This window comes from Nanorana parkeri, unplaced genomic scaffold, assembly GCF_000935625.1.
Source record: "Nanorana parkeri isolate BGI_ZX_2015 unplaced genomic scaffold, ASM93562v1 scaffold880, whole genome shotgun sequence".
Classification (NCBI taxonomy): domain Eukaryota; kingdom Metazoa; phylum Chordata; class Amphibia; order Anura; family Dicroglossidae; genus Nanorana; species Nanorana parkeri.
The window spans coordinates 396654-419395 of NW_017307148.1; the positions used below are offsets into that span (position 1 = coordinate 396654).

The 22742-nt window shown below is 42.6% G+C and overlaps 1 protein-coding gene across 1 annotated transcript in view; it reads right to left on the reverse strand.

Annotated features, from left to right (window-relative positions):
• Positions 1-10147: 10147 nt before the first annotated feature.
• FTSJ3 (FtsJ homolog 3) overlaps positions 10148-22742 on the reverse strand; it is a 42414-nt gene continuing 29819 nt past the window's right edge. Inside the window, exons 14-22 of the mRNA XM_018565718.1 lie at positions 22353-22546; positions 21341-21461; positions 19045-19129; positions 17266-17449; positions 17086-17174; positions 15260-15362; positions 14055-14238; positions 12850-12944; positions 10148-10488 (exon numbers count right to left, since the gene is read on the reverse strand). Coding sequence (XP_018421220.1) covers positions 10305-10488; positions 12850-12944; positions 14055-14238; positions 15260-15362; positions 17086-17174; positions 17266-17449; positions 19045-19129; positions 21341-21461; positions 22353-22546 — 1239 coding nt within the window. The 3' untranslated portion in view covers positions 10148-10304. The remainder of the gene's footprint in view (positions 10489-12849; positions 12945-14054; positions 14239-15259; positions 15363-17085; positions 17175-17265; positions 17450-19044; positions 19130-21340; positions 21462-22352; positions 22547-22742) is intronic.

Consider the following 22742-nt stretch of genomic DNA (forward strand, 5'->3'; position numbering starts at 1 on the left):
CCCCCATGATGTAAAATTTGATACAGATCTGCATTCATTATGGTTTGTGTACGCGTGTTTTTTTTGTTTTGTTAAATGATATGGACATTATTATTTTGTCTTTGTATGACTTTTCTGACATCTTGATAAAAATTCAAGATGTCAGAAAAATACTGGAATCTTGGATTCCAGTATAGTAACAATTGTCTTATGTGGGTCCTTGGATTAAAAAGTTTAACCACCCCTGACTTAATCCTTTCCATTTTTTCGTTGCCCACATACCAAAATGCACAATAAAAACCCCAAAACATTACATATTTTCTGGAAGCAGAGGTCCTGTAGAAATAAAAGGTGGTAGTCGCAATTTAATATTTAATTTCATGGTGCAAAGACAGCTGCGGGTTGAAAGTGACTATTGCAGCATGAGCTGTTTTTTCATTCTATTTTATATTTAAAACATCTTGTCCAGAGTTGTGCTTTGATGAAAACCTGGTACTATTGCACCATGGTCATTATAACTAAACCACACGTGTATGAACCCATACCGACATTGGATAAACCACACACATTGTGTGCCATGGCACCTGAAGCACTGAAGTCAACCCTTCTTTCTATATGACTTTGTTACATTTGGCCCTTTTTATAAAATGAGTTCATGCAGCCAGAAATTCTCTCACCTCCCAGCTTTTGTCACAATCATTTCAGTCCCGAGACTATTGAACGTCTCCCAAAGTGCCGAGGTCTCCAGGCTGACCATAATACCCCGCAAAGCAGCGTTCTTACATGAGACATCATCTTGTGGGGGCCGGGGGACATCTGAGAGAGATGAGCTCCAGGAGCCGATGTCAGGAGGTACAAAACACCCAGAAGGGATGTTGTGTGTGTCTGGAAGAGAAATACAATTTTTTTAGATATATGTATTTTATGGTTTTCATATATATAGTGCCAAGCTGCTTATATATTCCCTAGCACTTCACAGAAAACACTGATTGGCTGCAGTCACTGTTCGCCCAACTTTTCCTTCAGTTTATCAAGCCAGGTAGTGCCAACAGGGTCACCCATGGTTAGAAATGGAGCTAGAGACCTAGGTGTCTATATATAAACCAGTAAATATCACTTTTCACTAAACAATCACTGGTGGAGCATCAGTTACTTACATTTAAAACACATGCACCTAGAAGATTCACCTGCAGAGAATGTTTGCTGACTGTCAGACTTTCTGCTTTATACATCTGCATCCCGGTGACCATAGTTTCACCTAGACCGTAAATGGTATGAATGATTGATGGCTGATACCTTTGTTTTGAAAAATAGTATGTGTTGCTCTATCAATGTTGTAGTAAATTACTGTTCTGTCAGGTTCCATACTGTTATAAAATTATATTATAGAGCTTTTCCTTCAGTTCTTCTGAAGAAGCAGACAGCCTTTCTCAATCGGGGTTCCTTCAGGGGTTGCTAGGGGTTCCTTAAGGAATGAGCTATTTCTGCCTTTCAGATATATACTCACTGACCCCAATCAGCATTGATCTTTTTATCTATTAGTAAGGGGTAAATTCTGCCCACTAGCCACCAATGTAAGGAGGATTCTTCCTAGTGACCCCCAATGTAAGAAGCATTCTTCTTCTCACTGACCACCAATATAAGGAGCATTCTTCACACTGACCACCAATTTAAGGAATATTCTTCTCAATGACCACAAATGTAAGGAACATTAATTCCTTTGACCACCAATGTAAGGTGGACCCTTGGCCAATGACCACCAATGTAAAGTGGCCATTCTCCACTGACCACCGATGTAAGGAACATTCCTCCAACTGAGCCCCAATATAAGGAGTATTTTTCCCACTGACCACCATTGTAAGGTGGACCTCCACCCAATGACCACCAATGTAAGTAGGGATGTTCAGATAACAAGTACCGTACTCGGTACAAGTTCAAGTACAGATACTTTTCCAGCTCCAAGACTAGATTAGAAAAAAATGCAAGTTAGGAGGCAGCTGTCATTTGTAAGGAGCACACAGAGCTCTTGGGATTTGTACATCTCTGTTTTAATGTATGATTTTCTTTTTATACAAATATATAGAAGGGATGCACCAATACCATTTTTTCAAGTATGAGTACTGATGCATTTTTGTTCATTGTCATGTGACAGTTTTTCTAAAACAATAGAGACTAATGATTTCAGGACAGTGGTGGAGCACCAGAGCCAGGTCCCAGCTGCAACCGCTGCAACCCTGGTAGTTCTCGTGAAAATGCCAAGTATCGGCACTGGTATCTGAACATCCCTAAATGTAAGGTAGCCATTCTCCACTGACCGATAAAAATGATTACCAGGGTTATTCACAAAAGGGTGAAGAGTTTGTAGAAGGCAGGAGAAGTGAACAATCTAGGCCAACATAGCTGAACTGGAAAAATTCTCCCAATTCATCACACTTTCCAGTTCAGCTATGTTCTCCTAGATTGTTCACTTCTCCTGCCTTCTCCAAATTCTTCACCCTTTTGTGAATAACCCTGTAAATAATTGTCACATAAAGTGGGTATCAGATGCACAAAGTATGCCACATTGCTTATTCTTTTTTAAATTCATTCTTATATTTCAACTTACTGTTCATGCTAATGTGCCGCAAGCTGCAGATATACTAATACTTATTACCAGGGGTTTCTTGAGACCTATAAGTAATTTCCAAGGGTTCCTTCATGTTCAGAAGGTTGAGAAAGGCTGATGTAGAGATACCCAAACTGCTACCCTGGACATCTGTGGCCAAAACTGAATGTAATATACATACCATGCCATATGGAACAGAATGCTGATGTATTAAGAAGTTGTATCTCCGTCAGGGAGATCAAGCAAGTTTAGGGGAACAAAATAAAACTTGGTATAGATGCAAATGCTGTATATGGAATAATGTATGTAACTATATGATCTACAAGTATGAATAGTTTTTACTTACTCTATTTACTGCCTTTTATTTTTTTAGAAATAGAATGTTCTATTGTGCTACTAAATACGTCAGGGCTGTTTCGGCAGCAAAAGGGGAACCTACTCAATATTAGGTGGGTGGTCATAATGTTATGGCTGATCCGTGTGTATTGCAATAAGAGAAATAATTCAAGACAACTAAAGTCCCACTCAAGCGCCACAAAATTTTCATTAGCTGTATATTGGGCATAGGAAAGCATATTATACAAAAAATATAAAAATAAATAATAATCATATTAAGAAGAATAATAATAGTAATATCAATACTATTAGTAGTAATAATGATAATTTCTATCGTAAAACAACTAAAAACTTTGCAGTAGTTCTCATATGTTGTAGAAGGTCAACTCTTTCGCCAAGTATAATTAATTATCAGTTCAATCAAAACAAATACATATTCATTCTTACCTGTTGAATGAGACAGATGCATCCTTGCTCTTGCTCCTTATCTTTAAATATGCCAACGGTGCCCTAAATATATCACTTGCTTTCTATTACAGCTCCGTGTGGTCTGTCTGATCCAGATCTATCTTCAATCTCTTCTATTACAGCTCCCTATGGTCTCAATGATCCAGATCTATCTACCACCCCTTTGATTACAGTTTCTTATGATCTATCTACAATCCCTTCTTTTACAGCTCCCTATGGTCTCTCTGATCCAGATCTATCTACAATCCCATCTATTAGAGCTCCCTTTGCTGTCTCTGATCCAGATCTATCCACAATCCCTTCTATCACAACTCCTTATGGTGTCTCTGATCCAGATCTATCCACAATCCCTTCTATCACAACTCCTTATGGTGTCTCTGATCCAGATCTATCCACAATCCCTTCTATCACAACTCCTTATGGTGTCTCTGATCCAGATCTATCCACAATCCCTTCTATCACAACTCCTTATGGTGTCTCTGATCCAGATCTATCCACAATCCCTTCTATCACAACTCCTTATGGTGTCTCTGATCCATGAAACCCCCCCCCCCCCCCCTCTTTTTCTCTGACTACATGGGCTCCCCTGCTGTGACAACTGATGTCTACATGACATGGGCTAAGCAGGCCTTTTAGGAATGCCAAAAAGGTTCAGCAGAAAGATGTCCTGGACTTAATCAATGGCTCATAATGAGATTATTGTCCTAGTGACAAAGGCGCACTCAACACCTGCACATATGTGAGACCAGAAGACAGAGGTACTGCTGATGGGACCGTCCCCAGGAGTCCCAGACGCGGCATGGAACGTACACTCAGGGCAGGTGCTTTTACTATCCTGCACTTGGTGATGTCTCATCCATCTTTGGGCTGCCACTTGCAGTCACACGTTGTAATAAGTTCCATTAATCTTCCATTGACAGGCCTGATTAATGAATGTAGCTTCCAGCAAAAGAGATAGAGCCGGCCGCATCGGAAGCATTGATCATAACTTTGTTTTCTTCAACAACTAGCTTCAATTAGAGAGCCGTACATTTAAAATATGATTTGCTCTATGGAAGAGTGACAGTAATGGCATTCACAAATAAGTTTTCATGTCTACCACAAAGTCACATATCTACATTGCTGTTTAAAGGAAAGAGAAAGCATTGGAATTGCAGATATATTTCTGAAAATGCTAGCGGTCTGGCTGTCCCTGGCTTAAAGTGTATCGAAGCCCAAATGCAAAAATGTCATATATTGCAGGTTACCAATTCTTGGATGTGGGAGCTGCATTGGTTTTCTTTTTTTAGACTTTTTTCCTCTATTTTTTCACCTGGAGGTCCGGGCAGTAACTGTTATTTTAATCTTCCTTTACCAGGCCAAGCTGTCCAGCAAAAGTGTCAGATATAGGGTTGGGACAAACCATTTAACACTGACAGGGGAGCTTACAATGGTCAGCTTTTGTTTAATTATGTAAAGCCTTTATCCCATGAGGGGGAAAAAAACAAAAACCTTTTGCTGTAACTGATAACAAATTAAAGCCGAACACCAGTTAACACTTTTTAATCAAACTCATCTAAACTAGAACGTCTATGATGGAACTAGAACACCCTCCCTACAGCGTTACAATGCTGCTGTCCAAGGGTGGCTCCACTGCTCCTCCATAGAGTGGAGTCACCCTAAGACAGGAAGTGTTACTGGCAGGTAAAAATAAAGGGGAACAAAAGCCTAAAAATAGAAAACTAACACAGCCACCACATCAAAGGATTGATGAGCTGTAATATATATTTTTGCTTTTGGGTTTAGATACCCTTTAAAGTGTATTTCTACTTTTGCAGACAAATTTGACAAATCCCTTCTATATGATTGTGTTCCCATTCGCACAGCACAATTCTTTAAAACATATTTCTTACCTTTTTAGACGTCTGTGTGTAGTAGACATGCGCACCGGCAAAAAATGTGTTTCGTTTAGTTTTGATTCGGATTCTGCGTGATTTCGTTTTTCGGGATTCGGTTCCGAAACTCAATTCGTTTTGGGATTTGGATGAAATTCGTTAGTGGTAGTTTGTACGAAGTTTTGGTTTTGTTTTCGTTTCTTTCGATGCAGCAAAGTGACATTCAATTTTTTTATTTTCTTTTAATGTCACTTTGCTACAACGAAAATCCGTCCACAAATGTAAATTCTTGCAGATTACCACTAACAAATTTCATCCAAAATTTAGTTTTCGGAAATTCGGATTCGTTTTCATTTGACATTTCTGTTATTCGGAAATTTAGATACTTCCGAATCTCTGAATAACGAAAATTTGTCCGAAAAACTAATTTTTCCGAAACGAATCGCGCATGTCTAGTGTGTAGTTGAAGCCTACGCAATCTTCTCTTAGTTTCCGAGTAACAGGAAACTCTCTGTCCCCATTGAAAGACTAGGGACAGACTGAGCTTCCCCTCATTGACATACAATGCTTCTAGATCGTTAACCCTTTGTTTGGACAGACATTGTTCAAACCTAGTTTACAACTGATAATGAGATCTGCCAGCACAATACAGACAGGGTTAATTAGGATAACATTACTCTCCCATGCTCCTTTGCTTCCCAGAGGGAAATTCAGTACGGAGAACAACTTTTACATGGAACATGTACTGTGTAAGGAGTAGAGATGCACAGATACTTTTTCGAGTACCAATGCAGACACTTGGCATTTTCATGAAAACTACCAGGGTTGCAGCTGGGACCGGGCTCTGGCGCTCCACCGCTGTCCTGAAATCATTGGTCTTTATTGTTTTAGAAAAACTGCCACATGACAATAAACAAAAATGTATCAGTACTCGTACTTGAAAAAGTGGTATCGGTGCATCCCTTTATATATATATATATATATATATATATATATAAACAAAATCGCACATTAAAACAGAGATGTACAAATCCCAGGAGCTCCGTGTGCTCCTTACAAATGACAGCTGCCTCCTAACTTTAGAATTTTTCTCTAGTCTAGTCTTGGAGCTGGAAAAGTATGTGTACGGTACTTGCTATCGGTGCATCCCTAGGATGGAGCAATCAAAAATAAAGTTATGCTATGTCAATGAGAAACATGTAATGAATGTAAAATAGGTGTTATTACAATTTGGATGCAAAAGTGGAAATACACTTTTAAGTGCTTTGAGATGTGGACTTGAACTAAGCGCATAGGTATGCAAAAGCAAAGTGAAGTCAGCACTAATCTGCATAAGTGTTTCAGATCAGTTTCTTAAAAAGTAGTGAAGCCAATGGACCAGCATGACAGCCAGGGAACTATTAAGGTGCTTGTCCAGTTTTTAGTTTTGGATAGATCAGAAGGGTTAGGTTTTTACACTGGCCATAAGCTGGCAGACTTTTGTATGAACGGTCCTGGGAAAAATCTCATCAGAACATTCGATAACGCCATCAGAGACTGGACATTTGGTTTGATTTCAACATTCAATTTTGGAAATGAATGGAGTTTCCTGAATGAAAACCACATTCAATGTTAGAATTTCATTCAGTCGAGAAACATTTTTCCATCCTGCTCCTACGCTTATTTTTTCCTCACTACGGTTGAAGTCGATTATTTGACTATGAAACAATTTGTTTTCGGAATGTTTGCTTGATTTTCTAAAACACAATTCTGCTGGTGTATTGCCAACTTTACTGTTACCTGGAAGTTTCCTATCTCTTCCTTTCATGCTGCCAATTATTTATGGGAAGAAGGAACCCCAGTCAGATTTTTAGATCTGTCTACAAGCAAGATTATACATAGTGTTTTGGTTATACTATACATCATCACCAGGTTGAATGTTGGTCAGCAAAGGTGGTCATGATTACTTATATATATTATGTACAACAGAATGTCAGAGACCATTCGGTCCTTTTAACCCAATTGTCCCCAATATTCCGAGGTTAGATGGGCTAAACCTTGCTTCTACATTACAGCAAGTAATGCTCTCTTTTTGTTGTACAGCTCCAAGCTCTTGTGAATGCTCAGGTATGCAGCAGAAGACTGCACCGTGTAGTTGGAAAACATGTGTCGACTGCCAATTACATCAAGTTAAAAAAATAGGTTCTACAGTACCCGATCATACTTGGTTAGGAGAAAATGTTTCAGGTGGTACTAAAAGCTGCAGGTTAATCTGTTTCAAGTGGCAACATACATACATACATACATACATAGAGGTTGGTGGCACAGACACATTTCTACCCCAGGAATTTATCCCGGATCTCGTTTTTTTTTTTTTTTTTTATTTTGGCCCCCGTATACACACACTAAATAGCAGGATGCGAGAAAACACACAGCATCACTATCTGGCTTTTATTCCCCTTACGCCATCCAAACATGTTCCCAAATTTTTTTTCTGTGTGCACCAGGTGAAGTTTAAAGCTGAACTCCGGCACTTTATCTTTTTCATATGCTTTTGGTGCTTGGTGGAAAACTGTTCTTATTAATTCCCCCCCATGTTCCTTTTCATTGAAGGACATTGGAACAGGCATACTTCCCGTCTGTAGACGACACCCAGCCTCCCCTGGGTGTCGTCTACAGCCTCCCCCAAATCCATGGACAGTGGTAGATATGCCCCCTGGCCACAAGAGGTGTCAATCACAGTTGCTGTGTCCTATGTGGTGCACATAACTTCCATAGAGCTAGTTTCATCTGCTTTAGACAAAGTTACTGCAGAGCCTGTCCTTCCCTGTGCACACTGAATCCGAGGCTGAGGAACTCCTCTGCAGTAGTTGGCATGTTGCTCAGAGCATTGTCTGTACAGTGTGATCTGGACTGCAAACACATATAATAGCACCTTGCTTCATCTGGATGAGAAGGGGGTTATCTGTAGGAGTGGATCCCTTCTTTCCTGTGCACCCTGAAATGCTAGAGGCAAACTCCTCTGCAGCAAGTTGTGTGTTGCTCTGCATGTGTGAATGCGCTGTTGTTCATCAGTGAGTACAACTGACTGTTTCTTTATTGCATTTTATAGACAAAATATGGATAAATGTGCATGTAGTGCTGAGATCTACTGAATGTTTTTTTTTCTATTTACCCTGCTCTACATTTTATGGCACCTCAAGAACTGCCCTTAAAATTACTGCAATGAACTCTTAATGTCTACTACAATTATAGGACTAATTGTGTGATTCAATAAGCAGACTCTTCCACAGATCAAAGTTGCGTCATTGTATATGACAAGGGTGGGCAACCTCGTTGCTCCAGCTGCGGTTACAAATCCCATCATGCCTCTGGTTGTCAGAGTCTTACAATGCCTCATGTGAGTGACAAGGTTGCCTACCCCTGGTGTACGATATACAACTCTAAAATAGAAAATACAGATTTTTACATACTTTGGTTTTTCAGTCCAAGATTTTACATACTTAAAACAGAACTCCAAATGAAACAATTAAGGACCATATGAGCAAACTATGAGGCCTAGAGGGCCCCAGGACTGATAGTAGATCTTGTATATCCTCCTGCACACCCATTCAGTATTTATTGTGAATGTTTTATCTGCCAGTGTAGTGCTCTGTGGTGGTTTTGAACAAACATCCTCAAAAGCCTCTCCATGACACCAACTTCTTGCATGAACTAGTCTAGCCGATGTACTGATATTTGATCCAGTAAGGGGCCCCAGCATATGTTGTAGATTGCAAATACTTAGTGAGCCACATAGATTAAATTGTACAGAGTTCTGATGTTGAAGGAAAAATGTGCTTTTAGAACAATTTTTCCTTTACGGAAACCCCCCCCCCTTCATGAATGTGGCTCACCTGGTATAATACTTTCTTACCAACGCCTTCCAACTTTCTTCACTGTGTGGCGGTGACCGACTCATATTCCCCCTGCCAGGTCATCTCTGAGCACTTGTGCTGCAGTCCCAGACATTCCTATGGGAGAGTTTTACCAGGAGTATGGCTCTTCCATAGGATTGAATGGGGCATCGACACACATGCACACCAAGAGTACCCAACCAAGACATTTTTGTATGAATGACACACATGCACACCAAGAGTACCCAACCAAGACATTTTTGTATGAATGACACACATGCGCACCAAGAGTACCCAACCAAGACATTTTTTGTATGAATGAATGGGGCAGAGGCATACATGTTTACCAAGAGGACCCAATTGGGACATTTTGGTGCACATGCATGCCTCTACCCCATTTATTCATACACAAAAGTCCCAATTGGGTCCTCTTGGTGCGCATGCATGCCTCTGCCCCATTAATTCATACAAAAATGTCCCAACTGGGACATTTTGTATAAATGAATGGAGCAACGGCATGCATGTGAACTAAGAGGACCCATCAAGGGGCATTTTTTATAGAAGAGGCTGTGCGGCACCAGGCACGGCTGCTCAGTAAAGATCATGCAACCTTTCCTGTGAAAACATCCCTGGCAGGTCATCGTAGTGCATGCGTTTGCTGTAGTCCCAGTCATTCTTATGGGAGGCCACCACGAGTACAGCTCTCCTATAGGAATGAATGGGGCAGCGGCATGCATGCACACAAAGAGGACCCGGCTGGGATGTTTTTGTAGGAAAGGCTGTGCAACACCAGGCAGGGCTGCTCAGTGAAGGTCACTGGAAACGGAGGAAAATAAGTATGTAACCAAACAGGCTGACTCATGGGAAGTATACATTAAAGGAAAGCTTTTAATAATACAGTTGTCCTTTAAATAAAAGATAACAAGTGTCCATTCGTGTATTTACTGGCGATTTATTGCCCACACGAAGCCCAATTTAAGAAACAAGTTCCCAACAAACGGAATTGAGCTTCCATTTCAAACCAAGGAGTACAGAAGCCCCTCATTGTTCCATGAAGACAAACAGTAACTGGTATTAGACTACAGCGATCAGGTCATACAAGATATACAATATCTATAGAGGAGTCACATGACCCGCACAGGCACTTAGGATCCCCCCATGTGATGACTACTTCCTCTTCCTCTGTTGTCGTCTCTGCTCTCCTCTCATGTCCTTCTTCATTCTCCCGTCCACAACCTTAAACTGCCCTTTGATTCCAGGAGGACGGCGCACCTTCTTTCCAGCTCCTTTCTTGGATACCACATATGTCACTTGGCGTTTCTCCTTCCCGAGCCCGGCTTTCTTATATACACTGCAAATGTGAACAGCAAGAAGTCATAAGTAAACCATTACAGAACGTCAATGACTGCTAAATGACAGGTGCACTTTAATCTTAATGTCCTCAGGAGGGCAGGTTCAGAATTGTCCAAACTGACTTTTTAACCTCTTACTACCGTATGTGGTTTCATTTAATGTTAAAATGTGTTTTTGACATGAAAAATTTACTTAAAGGAGAACTATGGGGTAAGTAGTAGTAGTAGTAAGTACTTAGTAGTACAAACTAGTGTCCTCCCGTCACCCTAATCTCAGTATACCGCAAGCTACAGCTCGTGGTATACTGAGACGCTGAAGCGGATCCCGACAATTATGTCTGGATCTGCCCAGCTGCGTGAGTGACAGCTGGCTCTGCCTATCTAGAGGCAGAGGCAGCTGTACCCGCCCCCTCCCCCGTCCGTTCCGCCAGTCAGCGCTGGAGGATCGGAGCGGGGAATCCAGCCCCTCCCGTCACAGCAGAGCGCCGTGACAGGATCGAGAAGTGAGCGAACGCCGGTATGTGTTCGCTCACCTCCCGATCTACTGAGCCGACCTGTGACAGTCTCATTGTCACAGGTCGGCTAGAACTATGAGGTGAGTGAAAAGCACTCGCCTCATAGTTCTCCTTTAACCAGAAACTTCACCCCCCCTTTTTAATCCAATTCTGGGTTGTCTTTAATTCACTTACTCACCCACCCAGCATTGTCCTGCTGTGATCTCTGTCCTCTTGCCGCACGGCCGGGTCCCTCGCTGCCATCTTCTATCCTGACGTCATTGGCAGCCAGCTGTCCCTTCGGGGTTAGGCAGCTGGCCCCCAAATAACACGCCACCAGGCCCGCCATCTTCCTCAATCCGTTGTATGGAAGACGATGCCTCCTGGGATATATGACGTGGATATCACAGGAGGCACCAGGAGCGGAGCATGGAGCAATTTTTTGTTTTTTTCAGGATGACGATCTGCTTTTACACTTTTGCTGCCAGAGCCGATTTTGAATTTTTTTTTGCACACGTTAAAAAGGGCAATTCAGACCTGAAAATTGATTAAAGCCCCCCCCCCCCCTTCCATTAAACATTTCCTGAAAACAGAGAGCTTGGGAAATAAAATGGAGGCAGTTACAATTTTTTATGTCACACAATTTAAGCGCAACAGTTTATCAAACTCAAATTTTACACCAAAAATGCATTCCACTTCCTTTTAGTGCATGGAAAAAATATAAAATAAGAGTGTGCCGAATAAATAGATACCAAACATGCCAATTCTCAAAATTGCATTAGCCTGTGAAGCGGCGGAAAACTGTGATACCCAAAGTTGTTCATAGGCAATGCTTTAAATGCCTTTATAGGTCTTCAGTTGGGAGTTAACTGCGAATAATGGTCCAATTAGAATAATAAAATTAATAAATTAATTTTATTTAAAAAAATAATAGCCCTGGAATTATTGCTCAAACTCCAGGCTGCGCGGTGATATCTAACATGTGGAGCGTAAATGTCATTTTCATACATAGGTTCACCCAACACATGCCTGTATACGCAGGGGCTTTCATTTTTATTTAAAAAATTTAAGTTGAGTAAAATGAATAAACTTTTTTACACTTATGTCCCTGGCAGCGAAGGGGTTTAAGCCCCTAAAATAATGTCCCGCAAAGGCTCCCTACGTCTCTGGTGTCTCCAGGCTTTGTTTATTGGTAGCTTGATTGTACAGCCGAAACATCTACAGGAATTGTGGGATGCAATCATGTCATCATGGACCTCAGCAGCCTCATAGGAAGGTTGTTAAATACGTGATCGGTGTCACATAAAATTAAGAGCAAAGGGAGCCCCCTACCCCAGAGTTAGGCAACCTCAGCACTCCAGCTGTTGTAGAACTACAGGTCCCATGAGGAATTAGAAGACTGACCGCCAGACATGACTCGCAGAGGTAGTATTATTATTATTATAGGTATTTATATAGCGCCAACAAATTACACAGCACTTTACATAGTTGCACGTTCACATCAGTCCCTACCCTCAAGAAGCTTACAATCTAAGGTCCCTATCTCACATACATACACAGAGGGCCAACTTAGAAAGGAGCCAATTAACCTACCAGCAGGTCTTTGGAGTGTGGAAGGAAACCAGGCAAGCACAGGGAGAACATGCAAACTCCTTGCAGATAGTGACCCTGGCCGGGATTCGAACCAGGGACCCCCAGTGCTGCAAGGCAGAAGCAGATATTCCTGATTGGTTATGCCACTGTGCTGCCATGTGTAGTAGAGCAGTAGTTTTATCACAGCTGGAGTGCTGAGGTTGTCCATCATTGCCCTAGCCGGTGTATAATACAGGAATGCTGTACTCATAATGCCCAGGAAAAGGCACCTACCTGCGGAGTTGGGCAGCTTTTTCTCTCTCCGAGATGTCTATGGTGTTCACCACTGCTTCTGCTTTTCTCTTGGCTTGCTCCATCTTCTTTAGCATCTGCACAGCAAACATTAAAAAAATAAAATAATGACTTATGCACATGAGCCTCTTATTTGCCAGCAACTCAAAGCCACAAACAGGACGCTCCTGCCAATAATCAAGGTAAGAAATAATTCACTAAGGGGCATATTTAGAAACTTTTCACAGGGCCCTTTGCCCAGGGAATATCTGTCAGCGTTCGTTCTCTGCAGTTTTATGCCAAAACAAATGCTCTTTAGTTGCTTCTTCACAAGGCAATGTTATTTGAAATCTTTTTTTCCCATGTAATATCACATTATGGCCACTAGATGACACTGTAATACTTAGATACTGATTTCCAATGCTCCTCTAGTATGATCTAGTGGCCATAACGCAATATTACACCAAAAAAATAAATCCATGAAGCTGGCTTCCTGGCCAATTAGGGAGGCTGGTCATTACCCGCCGCACGGCTTCCTGATTGGCCGGGAAGCCAGCTCCATCCTGTTTGGCCGGCTCAAAACTGATTGGCTGAGAAGCCGGCTTCCTGGCCAAACAGCATGGAGCCAGCTTCCCAGCCAATCAGGAAGCCAGTGGCGAGTCATTACCCACCGCCCGGCTCCACGTTCCCTCGCGACACTGCCACAGGAAATCAGGGGTAAGTATGGGAGCATTGTGGGCAGGTACGAGTACTCACCCCAATACTCGGTATTGGCTAATATATATATATATATATCTCTAGATAGATAGATACCCTGTTTCCCCCGAAAATAAGACCTACCCCCGAAAATAAGACCTAGTACTGTTTATGGGAATTGCTAAAATATAAGACCTACCCTGAAAATAAGACTTAGTTGTGACTATTCCCAGGGCCCGTGGTGGCATAAGGGGGAACTTGAAGAGCCGCAGGAGAGAATCAGTGGTGCCAACTAAGCCAGCGCTAGAGGAAGCGAGGCGGCACCGGAGGGAGCAGAGCCGCATAAGCCGATGCCTCCTCTATAGCGCCGACTCCTGTCACTGGCGGATAACAAAATCTAATGACAGCTGACCAGATGGGGTATTTATGTGCACTGAATTGGAGTTTCACTGTCAGCTTTGCCTGAGGCCACCCGTCATTGAAATCATAAATCACAAGGCGCATCATCTCACCCTTCTTCGCTTTCTGGCTTTTGCTTCAGCCACCTTCTTAATTGGTCGAGCGTTCAGCTCTCGTTGCCTTCGGCGGTATTCCTCCATTGTTTGGCGGTCCACAGGAACCTGGACATTCCGATGCTTGCGTTCTTCAGAGATAAACCAGTCTGGAAGTTCGTCTTCCACGTCATTATGGGCACGTCTGTGAAGAAGTTGAAAAATGAAGCACATGAAGCCAGGGGGGCATGTAGCTCAGAGGATCTTAACCCCCCCCACATGCAGTTAATTTGCTTTCAACACCGTTTTACCTTGTGCGCTGGGTTGAGTTTAGATAGCATAATCACCTGGCCACCGAATCCAGCGTTGTCCTGCTGTGATCCACCAATCCCCTACACCCCACCACCTTGAAAAGAAATCCAATGGATGCTCGGATGCTCAGAAACAGAGGGGTCTCTGCCAGGTCCCACAGACACAGAATACCTGAACAGTGACTGCAGATCACTGGCTGAAGTCACTGTTAGGCTGGGAATTTTCAGGCCTGCAGCGGGGAGGGAATCAAATGATTTCTCCTGTTCACCTCTGCTGTATGGCCATCTTAAATCTATCCAAAAAAATTAAAATACACGTTTTGGCTTTAAAGGGTAATTCCAGTTTCTCATCAAATATCACACACTGCAGTTACCCCAACTGGCATTACTCTTTAAATATATTTTATGGAGACTCTGAATATTTCCAGAAGGTTATATGAGCATTTATGCATGTTATTGACCTGTAAAAGCCTCCTTTGTGTAGACATCTAAAAGCCCCAAAATGTCTGCTGGGCACCGCCATCTTGGATGTGATGTCAGCAGCCCCAGAGTTAGAGATGTCACTCAAGTAACACTCTACAGTATTCCCTTTTACTTCTTCTCTGACTGACTGACTGCTACAGAAAAGGTTAGATAGGAAGGGGTGGGGGATCTGGGCCTTACTTTCCCCACTATAAATACCATAGATCAGAAGATCCATGAAGAATAGTGTTACGGTCATTTGATCCTCAGTAAGGTACAGTATCTATAGTAATGTATACCGGAGATGACAATCAGATGTAGAGCTCATAACAGCCCTTAGTAGCATTCCCCCCCTTCCCCAAACCTGGCAAGGGATCTAATTCTGCCCCATTCTATTCACACCCCAAAAAAATCAAATCAATGGTAAGAGAATTGCACTGCAGAAGTACTGACTTGTTAAAGGAGTTGTCTATCAGATCTCTGGTGGCTTTCTTAGATGTGGCAATGATGGTTCCAATGGCCAAACCTTCTGGATCCAGGACACGAGAGCGCTTCACTGCAAAAACAAAAGCCTGAGGTTAGCAACCACTATGTTCAGCAAACCAAACTGGTTACCTGTAAGCAGGCCTGGCGAGAAACACACAAAAAACATTTTCCAAAGCATTCCTAATATTGGAGGCTAAAATGTGTTTCTCCTGACTTCTGTGGGCTCCATGTAGGTTTACAAATGGATGAATTTCTTTTTCTTTTTTAATATTGTAATTGTGCCACACAACTACATTAATAAAGAGTGGAACCTGCAGGCTGAAAACTTTTTTCCCTGAATTAAGCCTCCATATGCCATAATGATTAGGGATGCACCAATATCGTTTTTTTTGGTATCGAGTAGGAGTACCAAAATTATTTCTACAGTACTCGCCAATAACGATATTGGAAGTCCCATTAAGGAAGTCGAGCGCGTGTAATGACCCTGCCGGCGAGCTTCCTGATTAACCAGGAAGTCGAGCGGCGTAATGACTTGCCACCTGGCTTCCCGATTAGCCGGGAAGCTCCATGCTCCCTCGCCACCAGATGTTGAGGAAGCACGGAGGCGGCTTTCTGGCCAATCAGGACGACGGGGAGCGGGTAATTACTCGCCGCCGGGCTTCCTGATTAGCCAGCTTCTCGACTAATCAGGGAGATGGGCGGCGAGTCATTACACAACGTCCAGGCTTCCTGATTGTAACGAGGGAGCATGAAGACGGCTTCCTGCCCAAAGTGATGGAGTATGGAGCCAGCTACCTGGCCAATCAGGAAGCCGAGGGGTGACTCATCATTCACCTCCTGGCTTGCTGATTGGCCAAGAAGCCAGCTCCATGCTCCCTGGTGACAAGGGAGCATGGAAGCAGCTGCCTGGTCAATCAGGAAGTCGGGCAGCGGGTAATGATGCGCCTCCCGGCTTCCTGATACTGGAAGTTCAGGATAGGCATCGGGAGCATATGGCCAAGTAGGAGTACTCGCCTAAATACTCGGTATCGCCACCAATACTAGTAACGGTGCATCCCTAATGATCAGATGATTAACCGAAATAAAGACTGCATGATTGGTTCCTCATTGTTAGGGGGGACCAAAGTGGTCAGCAATAGCCAGGTTGGCCGACACTGTGCTCAGGCACTAGCTGTCAAAAGTATCAACTTAGATTAACAATCCCTTCAGCATGAACATCAATGAACAGATTATGGGTGGATTACTTACATTTTCAAAAACGAGGAAGATTTAGACTCACATAACATCATAAGCATATCAGGCTCCTTTTCTATGCTAAAAACTCAATAATTGATTGGCCAAGACCACATGCGACAGGGTCAGCTATAGGGAAATGATCCCTGCATCCAGTGCATCATGTGCCCAGCTGGAAGACATCAGAAAACGGTGCATTATGCATTCACTGGTGGAGGCCTCAAGGGAGGTAGGGGGTGATGGAAAGGAGGAGGGGTATGGAGTACAGATTTAAACATTATTTCCGGTCTTCATCACTACAAAATAATCAGGCACTGTTCTAGATGATGAGTCTGAATGTATTGACAAGAGACCGTCATTGCTATTTATTGACCTTATACGGATACCTGGAGCTGGTCGTACCAGTTTATATTGGTCACATACTATATGGATCATTCTTGTTATATCGCCTTATAGCTTTATGTGTTTAAAAACATATACTACAACATGGTAGTTCAGGCACCTTCCAATTGTTTGAAAACACCCCGGTAGAAACTGGAACTCAACGTTAAGATACCAACCTGGACGTTCTATTGGAACCACTTCAAAGTCATCTGTCTCATCCTCATTTCCCCTTTTTCCAAGATTCCTCTTCAAAGATTTGATATGCCTACAGAACACATACATGGAGAAGACATTATAAATAAAGGCTGTCCTGCTTTACAAACACAATTCACAGCAGGCCTTACCCACCAACTCACCCTTCATCGTCATCACTGCTATCACTATCGGAGTCACTGGAGTCTTCAGTAGCTGCAGGCTGATTTACAACCTCTGCAGACGTTTCAGGACCCCTTGACTGTGTTTCTGTGTTGGCCTCTGTTGTGGTTTCTTCTGAGTGGCGTTTTTTCTTCCTGTCTTTCTTCTTCTCTTGTGTCTTGGGTCCTACACATCAATAATTGGGTGACTCATTTATAAGGTGTTAAGCGAAGCAGCATTATTCTCTCCATTTTGTGTGGAAGTACTAGAATGAAGATGGGCTGCAGTGCTTGTTTTTCCATTAGGACCTTACTGCTGTCAGGGACCTCCACTCACCCCTTAGCAGGACTGTGATATGACAAACTATGAATTGATCAACTCTGGCCTTGGTGATTTCTTTGAGATATTTTGAAGGAAAATTCATTAAAGGTTGCATGGAACAGAATACTGCATGACAAGGTCACCAGTCATTCATCAAAGGAATGCAAGGAGAACTCAGAGCTCAAAATAAATGGATGGAACAGTTGGTGAATTGTGCCATAGAGGCAACGTCTTAGCCCATGGTAAAAGAAATATTACAGCAACAAAATTAGGAACGACACCCAGATCTGGGATGCACAAGCCATCACAGCCTCTGTCGTATGGGGCATAACAGTGGTTGACCACACAGGGTATCTTTCTTATTTAAAAGCGTTCACAGTGGGCTAAGGAACATCAACATTTGCCTGTCAATCCATAGGTTTTACCACTTGTCTCTGGGCAGGTTAATAATACCGGCTAGCTCCAATTATGCAAATTCAATCAAGACCTTATCTCCATGAGGTTTCTGACCCGCCATGCTGGTTACGATTAACAGATTATGTGGATTGGAGCAACATTCACCATATTTATTCCCAGAGAATTGTTGTACAAGTCATTCTGAATTAAGAAAGATAGTCGGATGACCAGCGAAACGTCCTTAAGAAAAATACAGCAAGCCCAGTTGACTTGATTTGTTACAGATATACCATGACCTGGATGAATGAGACCCTTCACAGACATAGAAAAATTTTTCCTAGCCTTAAGGATTCAGCTGCCCCATCATGAAGCTAGAGTGTAGTTTAATCAAATGGAACATACTCCCGCGTAGTATCCAAACAAGAGATTGTGACTTTATCAATTCTGTGCAGTTTCGTGGCATACTACCATCTGCAGGATACTATGAAACCTTTATGTTAGGCAAGAGTACAGTTCAGAGTTTCATAGATACTGGAGATCTAAAGGCCACTGCTCTGCTGTTTGTTGACATCCAGCACGGCAAGTCCCCCCTCCCTCCTGGTAGCATTCATCTCTCAGCAGGAAGATGGCCGCGTGGATGTCTATGGGGTTGCAATGTGCCAAGGGAGCATCAAGGCACTGGATGCAAACGAAAACCTGAGTCGTTCCCGTTGGATCTTGGCAAGTCCAGATCTGCAGAGGGGGGATTGTTTAGGGCAGGGGTTACCAATTACAGCCAATTGACTGTTATTTATTGATTTGCCCTATGAGATGGCCGATTATAAGTAAATTAGGAAGACACCTATCTAACGTTGTTGTGGTTGTGTTGCCTGTCAGTTTAAGTCTCACAACACAGAGTCGAAAACATCTGTGCAGAAATACTGAGAGCTTACTAAATACAACGTCTGTATATAATAGAGCCGGACTACTTATTTGTGAATTGGTCAGTAGGACACGCCTAGGTAATAACATGCAAAAATACAACACAATGCTAATACGACCCCTTATGGTTTCCAGTGCAGTACCTTGTTTGCTCTCCTGTAAGATTGTGGCCTGTTTAATTTCCATCTCCTCATCAACATCAGACTGTAGTATAGATGAGAATATTCCCTGTAACAAAAGAAAGAAGCTACTTAACAAAGCTGCTGCTGTAGAAGGTAAAATACAAAAGATAAAAAAATAAATAAAAAAAATCATATAAAAAGGGACACCAATGATCCCACTTTGCAAAGATATTTAAGGCCTTACTCTATCTGATCTGCCAATAAAGTGGGGGTGTTAGTGGAAAGTGGGAGCAGTACCCCATGACCTCACTGGGGCCCAGGAACCTCATCCACTCACAGTTGTGTCCGTCAATGAATGACGGGGAATGCAAGGTATGCCCTGCAGCGAATACTGTGCAATCAATTTACTGTGGTAACCAAAAATAATATCACAGACAATGGCGGTAAGATTCGATTTGGCATCCGGAGCTGAATAATATGCACACTGAAGAATACAGTTATCGGGACATGCCAGTGTGAGTCAATTCAGAGTTACTGGGTTCTACTCAGGGTCCCTTCATCAGGCATAACAAAGAGACCATGAGCGGCCCCCGAAGCGTTGCTTTGTGACTAGATGTGTGTACATCAATAAAATGACCACTCGTTGAAGATTTTACTTTGGTGTGCTGGTGATACATTTTACTACTTGGATTTGAAGTGGCGCCATCCACCATCACCCAGCATACCTATAAGGAGTGCGATGGGGACCTCTCTGGAACTTACCGAGGCTGTAATCACCAGCTTGGCATCGGTATAGTTTTAAACACCAATCATCAGACCATAAACAGCTCACTGAATAGATTACATTGACTGCTAATGACTACTACAACTCCCAATTTGTCTTTGGAAATATGAAGGCCCCTGAGGTACTTTGTAAAAATCATGACATGACATCATACTGCACGTGCTCACCCACGAGCAGCCATCTACATCACTACGCTTCAGTGAACCATCTATTGCTTGGAAAGCTTGAGGCAGTTTGTGCTGGTGCTTGCAGCTTTCTATTGGTTCTTGGAAAAGTCAATTCATTGTAATTGTAGACTTGATTGAGGGAAGAGGTTTGTTTTTTTTCATGTATGACTGTTAGAACTCTGGAGTCCCAATAAACAGGAAACCCGGCTAAATAAACAAGAGGGCAGTGCAGGCACAAACTGACAGCGTACAGTCTTCCTTCCCATTGCTCCTCAAATCACTTTGCTACTGGAGCAATTTAAAAAAATGTTCACATGTTAAAATCTGCATTTTTAACAAGAACTAGAAATTTCAATAAAAACACACTATAATACATTTTAGTGCACACAAACACAATATGACCCCATTTGTTGTACAAAATAAAAGTTGAGGTTGTGTTGAGTAAAGAGATGCCAAATATGTCAAGCCTCCAAACTACGTGGCCTCCATAACAGTGAAAAAAAATGAAAAATAGGACTTTTCACTAACCATTAGCCCAGCGTTTTTCAACCACAGTGCCGCGGCACACTAGTGTGCCGTGAGATATTTTCTGGTGTGCCGTCAATAAATCGTTAATTTCTTTGATCGATCAAAATTATTTTGATCGATCAAAGTTACTCACCTCTCCGCAGCAGACTCGCATCAGCGTGTTGCCGTCACCAGATGGCATTTTTTTCCTGCTCGCGGGCAGGAAAGGCCCGCTCGTTTTTACAGCCGTTAACGGCTGTTTCACATGCAACCGATCAGCGGCTCTATAGCCACCAATCGGTTGTATGGCGTGATTTTTTCGTCCGACAGTCAAAGTACCGCAGCGCTCAATACTGAAAAATGGCCTGGATGGGAAGGGGGTTTAACACCCCGGACTTCAAGTGGTTAATATCCGTTTCTTGGAATACAGTACAGGACACAGGCAGATGCATAGAAGATTGGGTAATATGCCATTGACTAGACACTGGCCAGGGATGTGACCTCATAAAATCCCTTCCACTCCCATGAATCCTCAGTTTTGATTTGGCTAGTGTCCTTAGCTGATAGATGTCACCTCCCTACCGAGGGAGATGTATGAAGTATTGCCATCATTTCTGTATTCAATAAAGGATATAGAAGGGAGGGTGCCGTGTCCTTCAACATACTCCAAGAAATGCATTTTACTGCTATGTCAAAGATCCTATTTTTTTGCCACTGGCCAGTGTCCAATCGCCTAGCGATACCGGCATATTACCCAATCTTCTCTGAATCTGCCCGCCATGTATGATAAAGAAAATGGCAGTCTGGAGAGTTCCACTTTAATGCAAATAAGCAGTTCTCAAATGGACCTCTGACTTACCTTTCCAAACCATAAATTCTTATCTCTTTCTTCACGCTCGGATTTATCCTCCAGGGACAGCAGCAGAGGGTTTGTTGTCTCTTCATCCACCTCATGCGTCTGTTCATCTGGTTCTGGAACTCTGAGAGCAGAGGAAGATAATGGTCAACCTGCGAAACTATCTACCAGCTTGTTTCAGTATAATGTTAGTATGATGTCAGTATATTATTAGCATGATGTCAGGATAGGATCAGTATATTGGCAGTATGTCGTCAGTATAATCTTAGTATAATCTTAGTATGATGTCAGGATAGTATCAGTATAATCTTAGTATGATGTCAGGATAGTATCAGTATAATCTTAGTATGATGTCAGGATAGTATCAGTATAATCTTAGTATGATGTTTTCAGTATATTTTCAGTATATTCTTAGCATGATGTCAGGATAGTTTAAGTATATTGTAGAAATACACAGTGTGCACTTCTTGTAATAAAGACCGGTCACTGCTGCCCTCTCTCCTTGTGCAGGGTGACTGGTCTTGTCCCCGCCCCCTCCTGTCATAAAGACCAGTCACTGCTGCCCTCTCTCCTTGTGCAGGCTTACTGTTCTTGTCCCCGCCCCCTCCTGTAATAAAGACCAGTCACTGCTGCTCTCTCTCCTTGTGCAGGGTGACTGGTCTTATCTCTGCCCCCCTCCTGTAGTTTTCAGCAGGTATCCTGTAGTGGGTGGGACCGGGTGGGCCCCTCCCACAGCTCTGCTCTCTGCAGTGGTCCAATACAGTGGTGATGTCACTAGTAAACTTTCAAGGTAATACCTCTGTTTGTAAAGGCATTTGGTGCTCACAAAGTGGACTTATATCCTTAGTGGCTATTGAGGAATATAATTATATGAAGGGTTTTGTGCCCGGAGTTCATCTTTAAAGGACAGCTGTGCATTAAAGTGACACTTTGAACTTATTTCATACATGACAGACCTGAGCCATCCTAAATCACACCTAATTCCGTATACAGCAGCTCAGAGGACCCGTCTTACCTCTTTTTATTCTGCAGTTTTTGCTCACAGTTCCTCACTTCCTCCACGTCATCCTCATCCAGATCGCTGGCAAGGGAGATCTCATCCTCCAGGTTCTCATCGTCTGACAAAACCACATCTCCGTAGTCGAGAGCCGCGTCTGACACGAGGAAATCTGCGGCAGACATGTCTCCGCGTGACAACGTCTGCAAAAGCTAATACAGGGAAAGGCATATATGAGAAGACTCATTCGAAAAGGCAAAAGGTCAGGTCCAATGCATTAATAAATCACAACCAATGAGATCTCAGATTACTGCAGCAATATAACACAAAAATGAAAGCTGGACTCCAAGCAAACGGCTAAACACACAGATAAAAGATAAATATATATTAGAGAGAATATATATATAT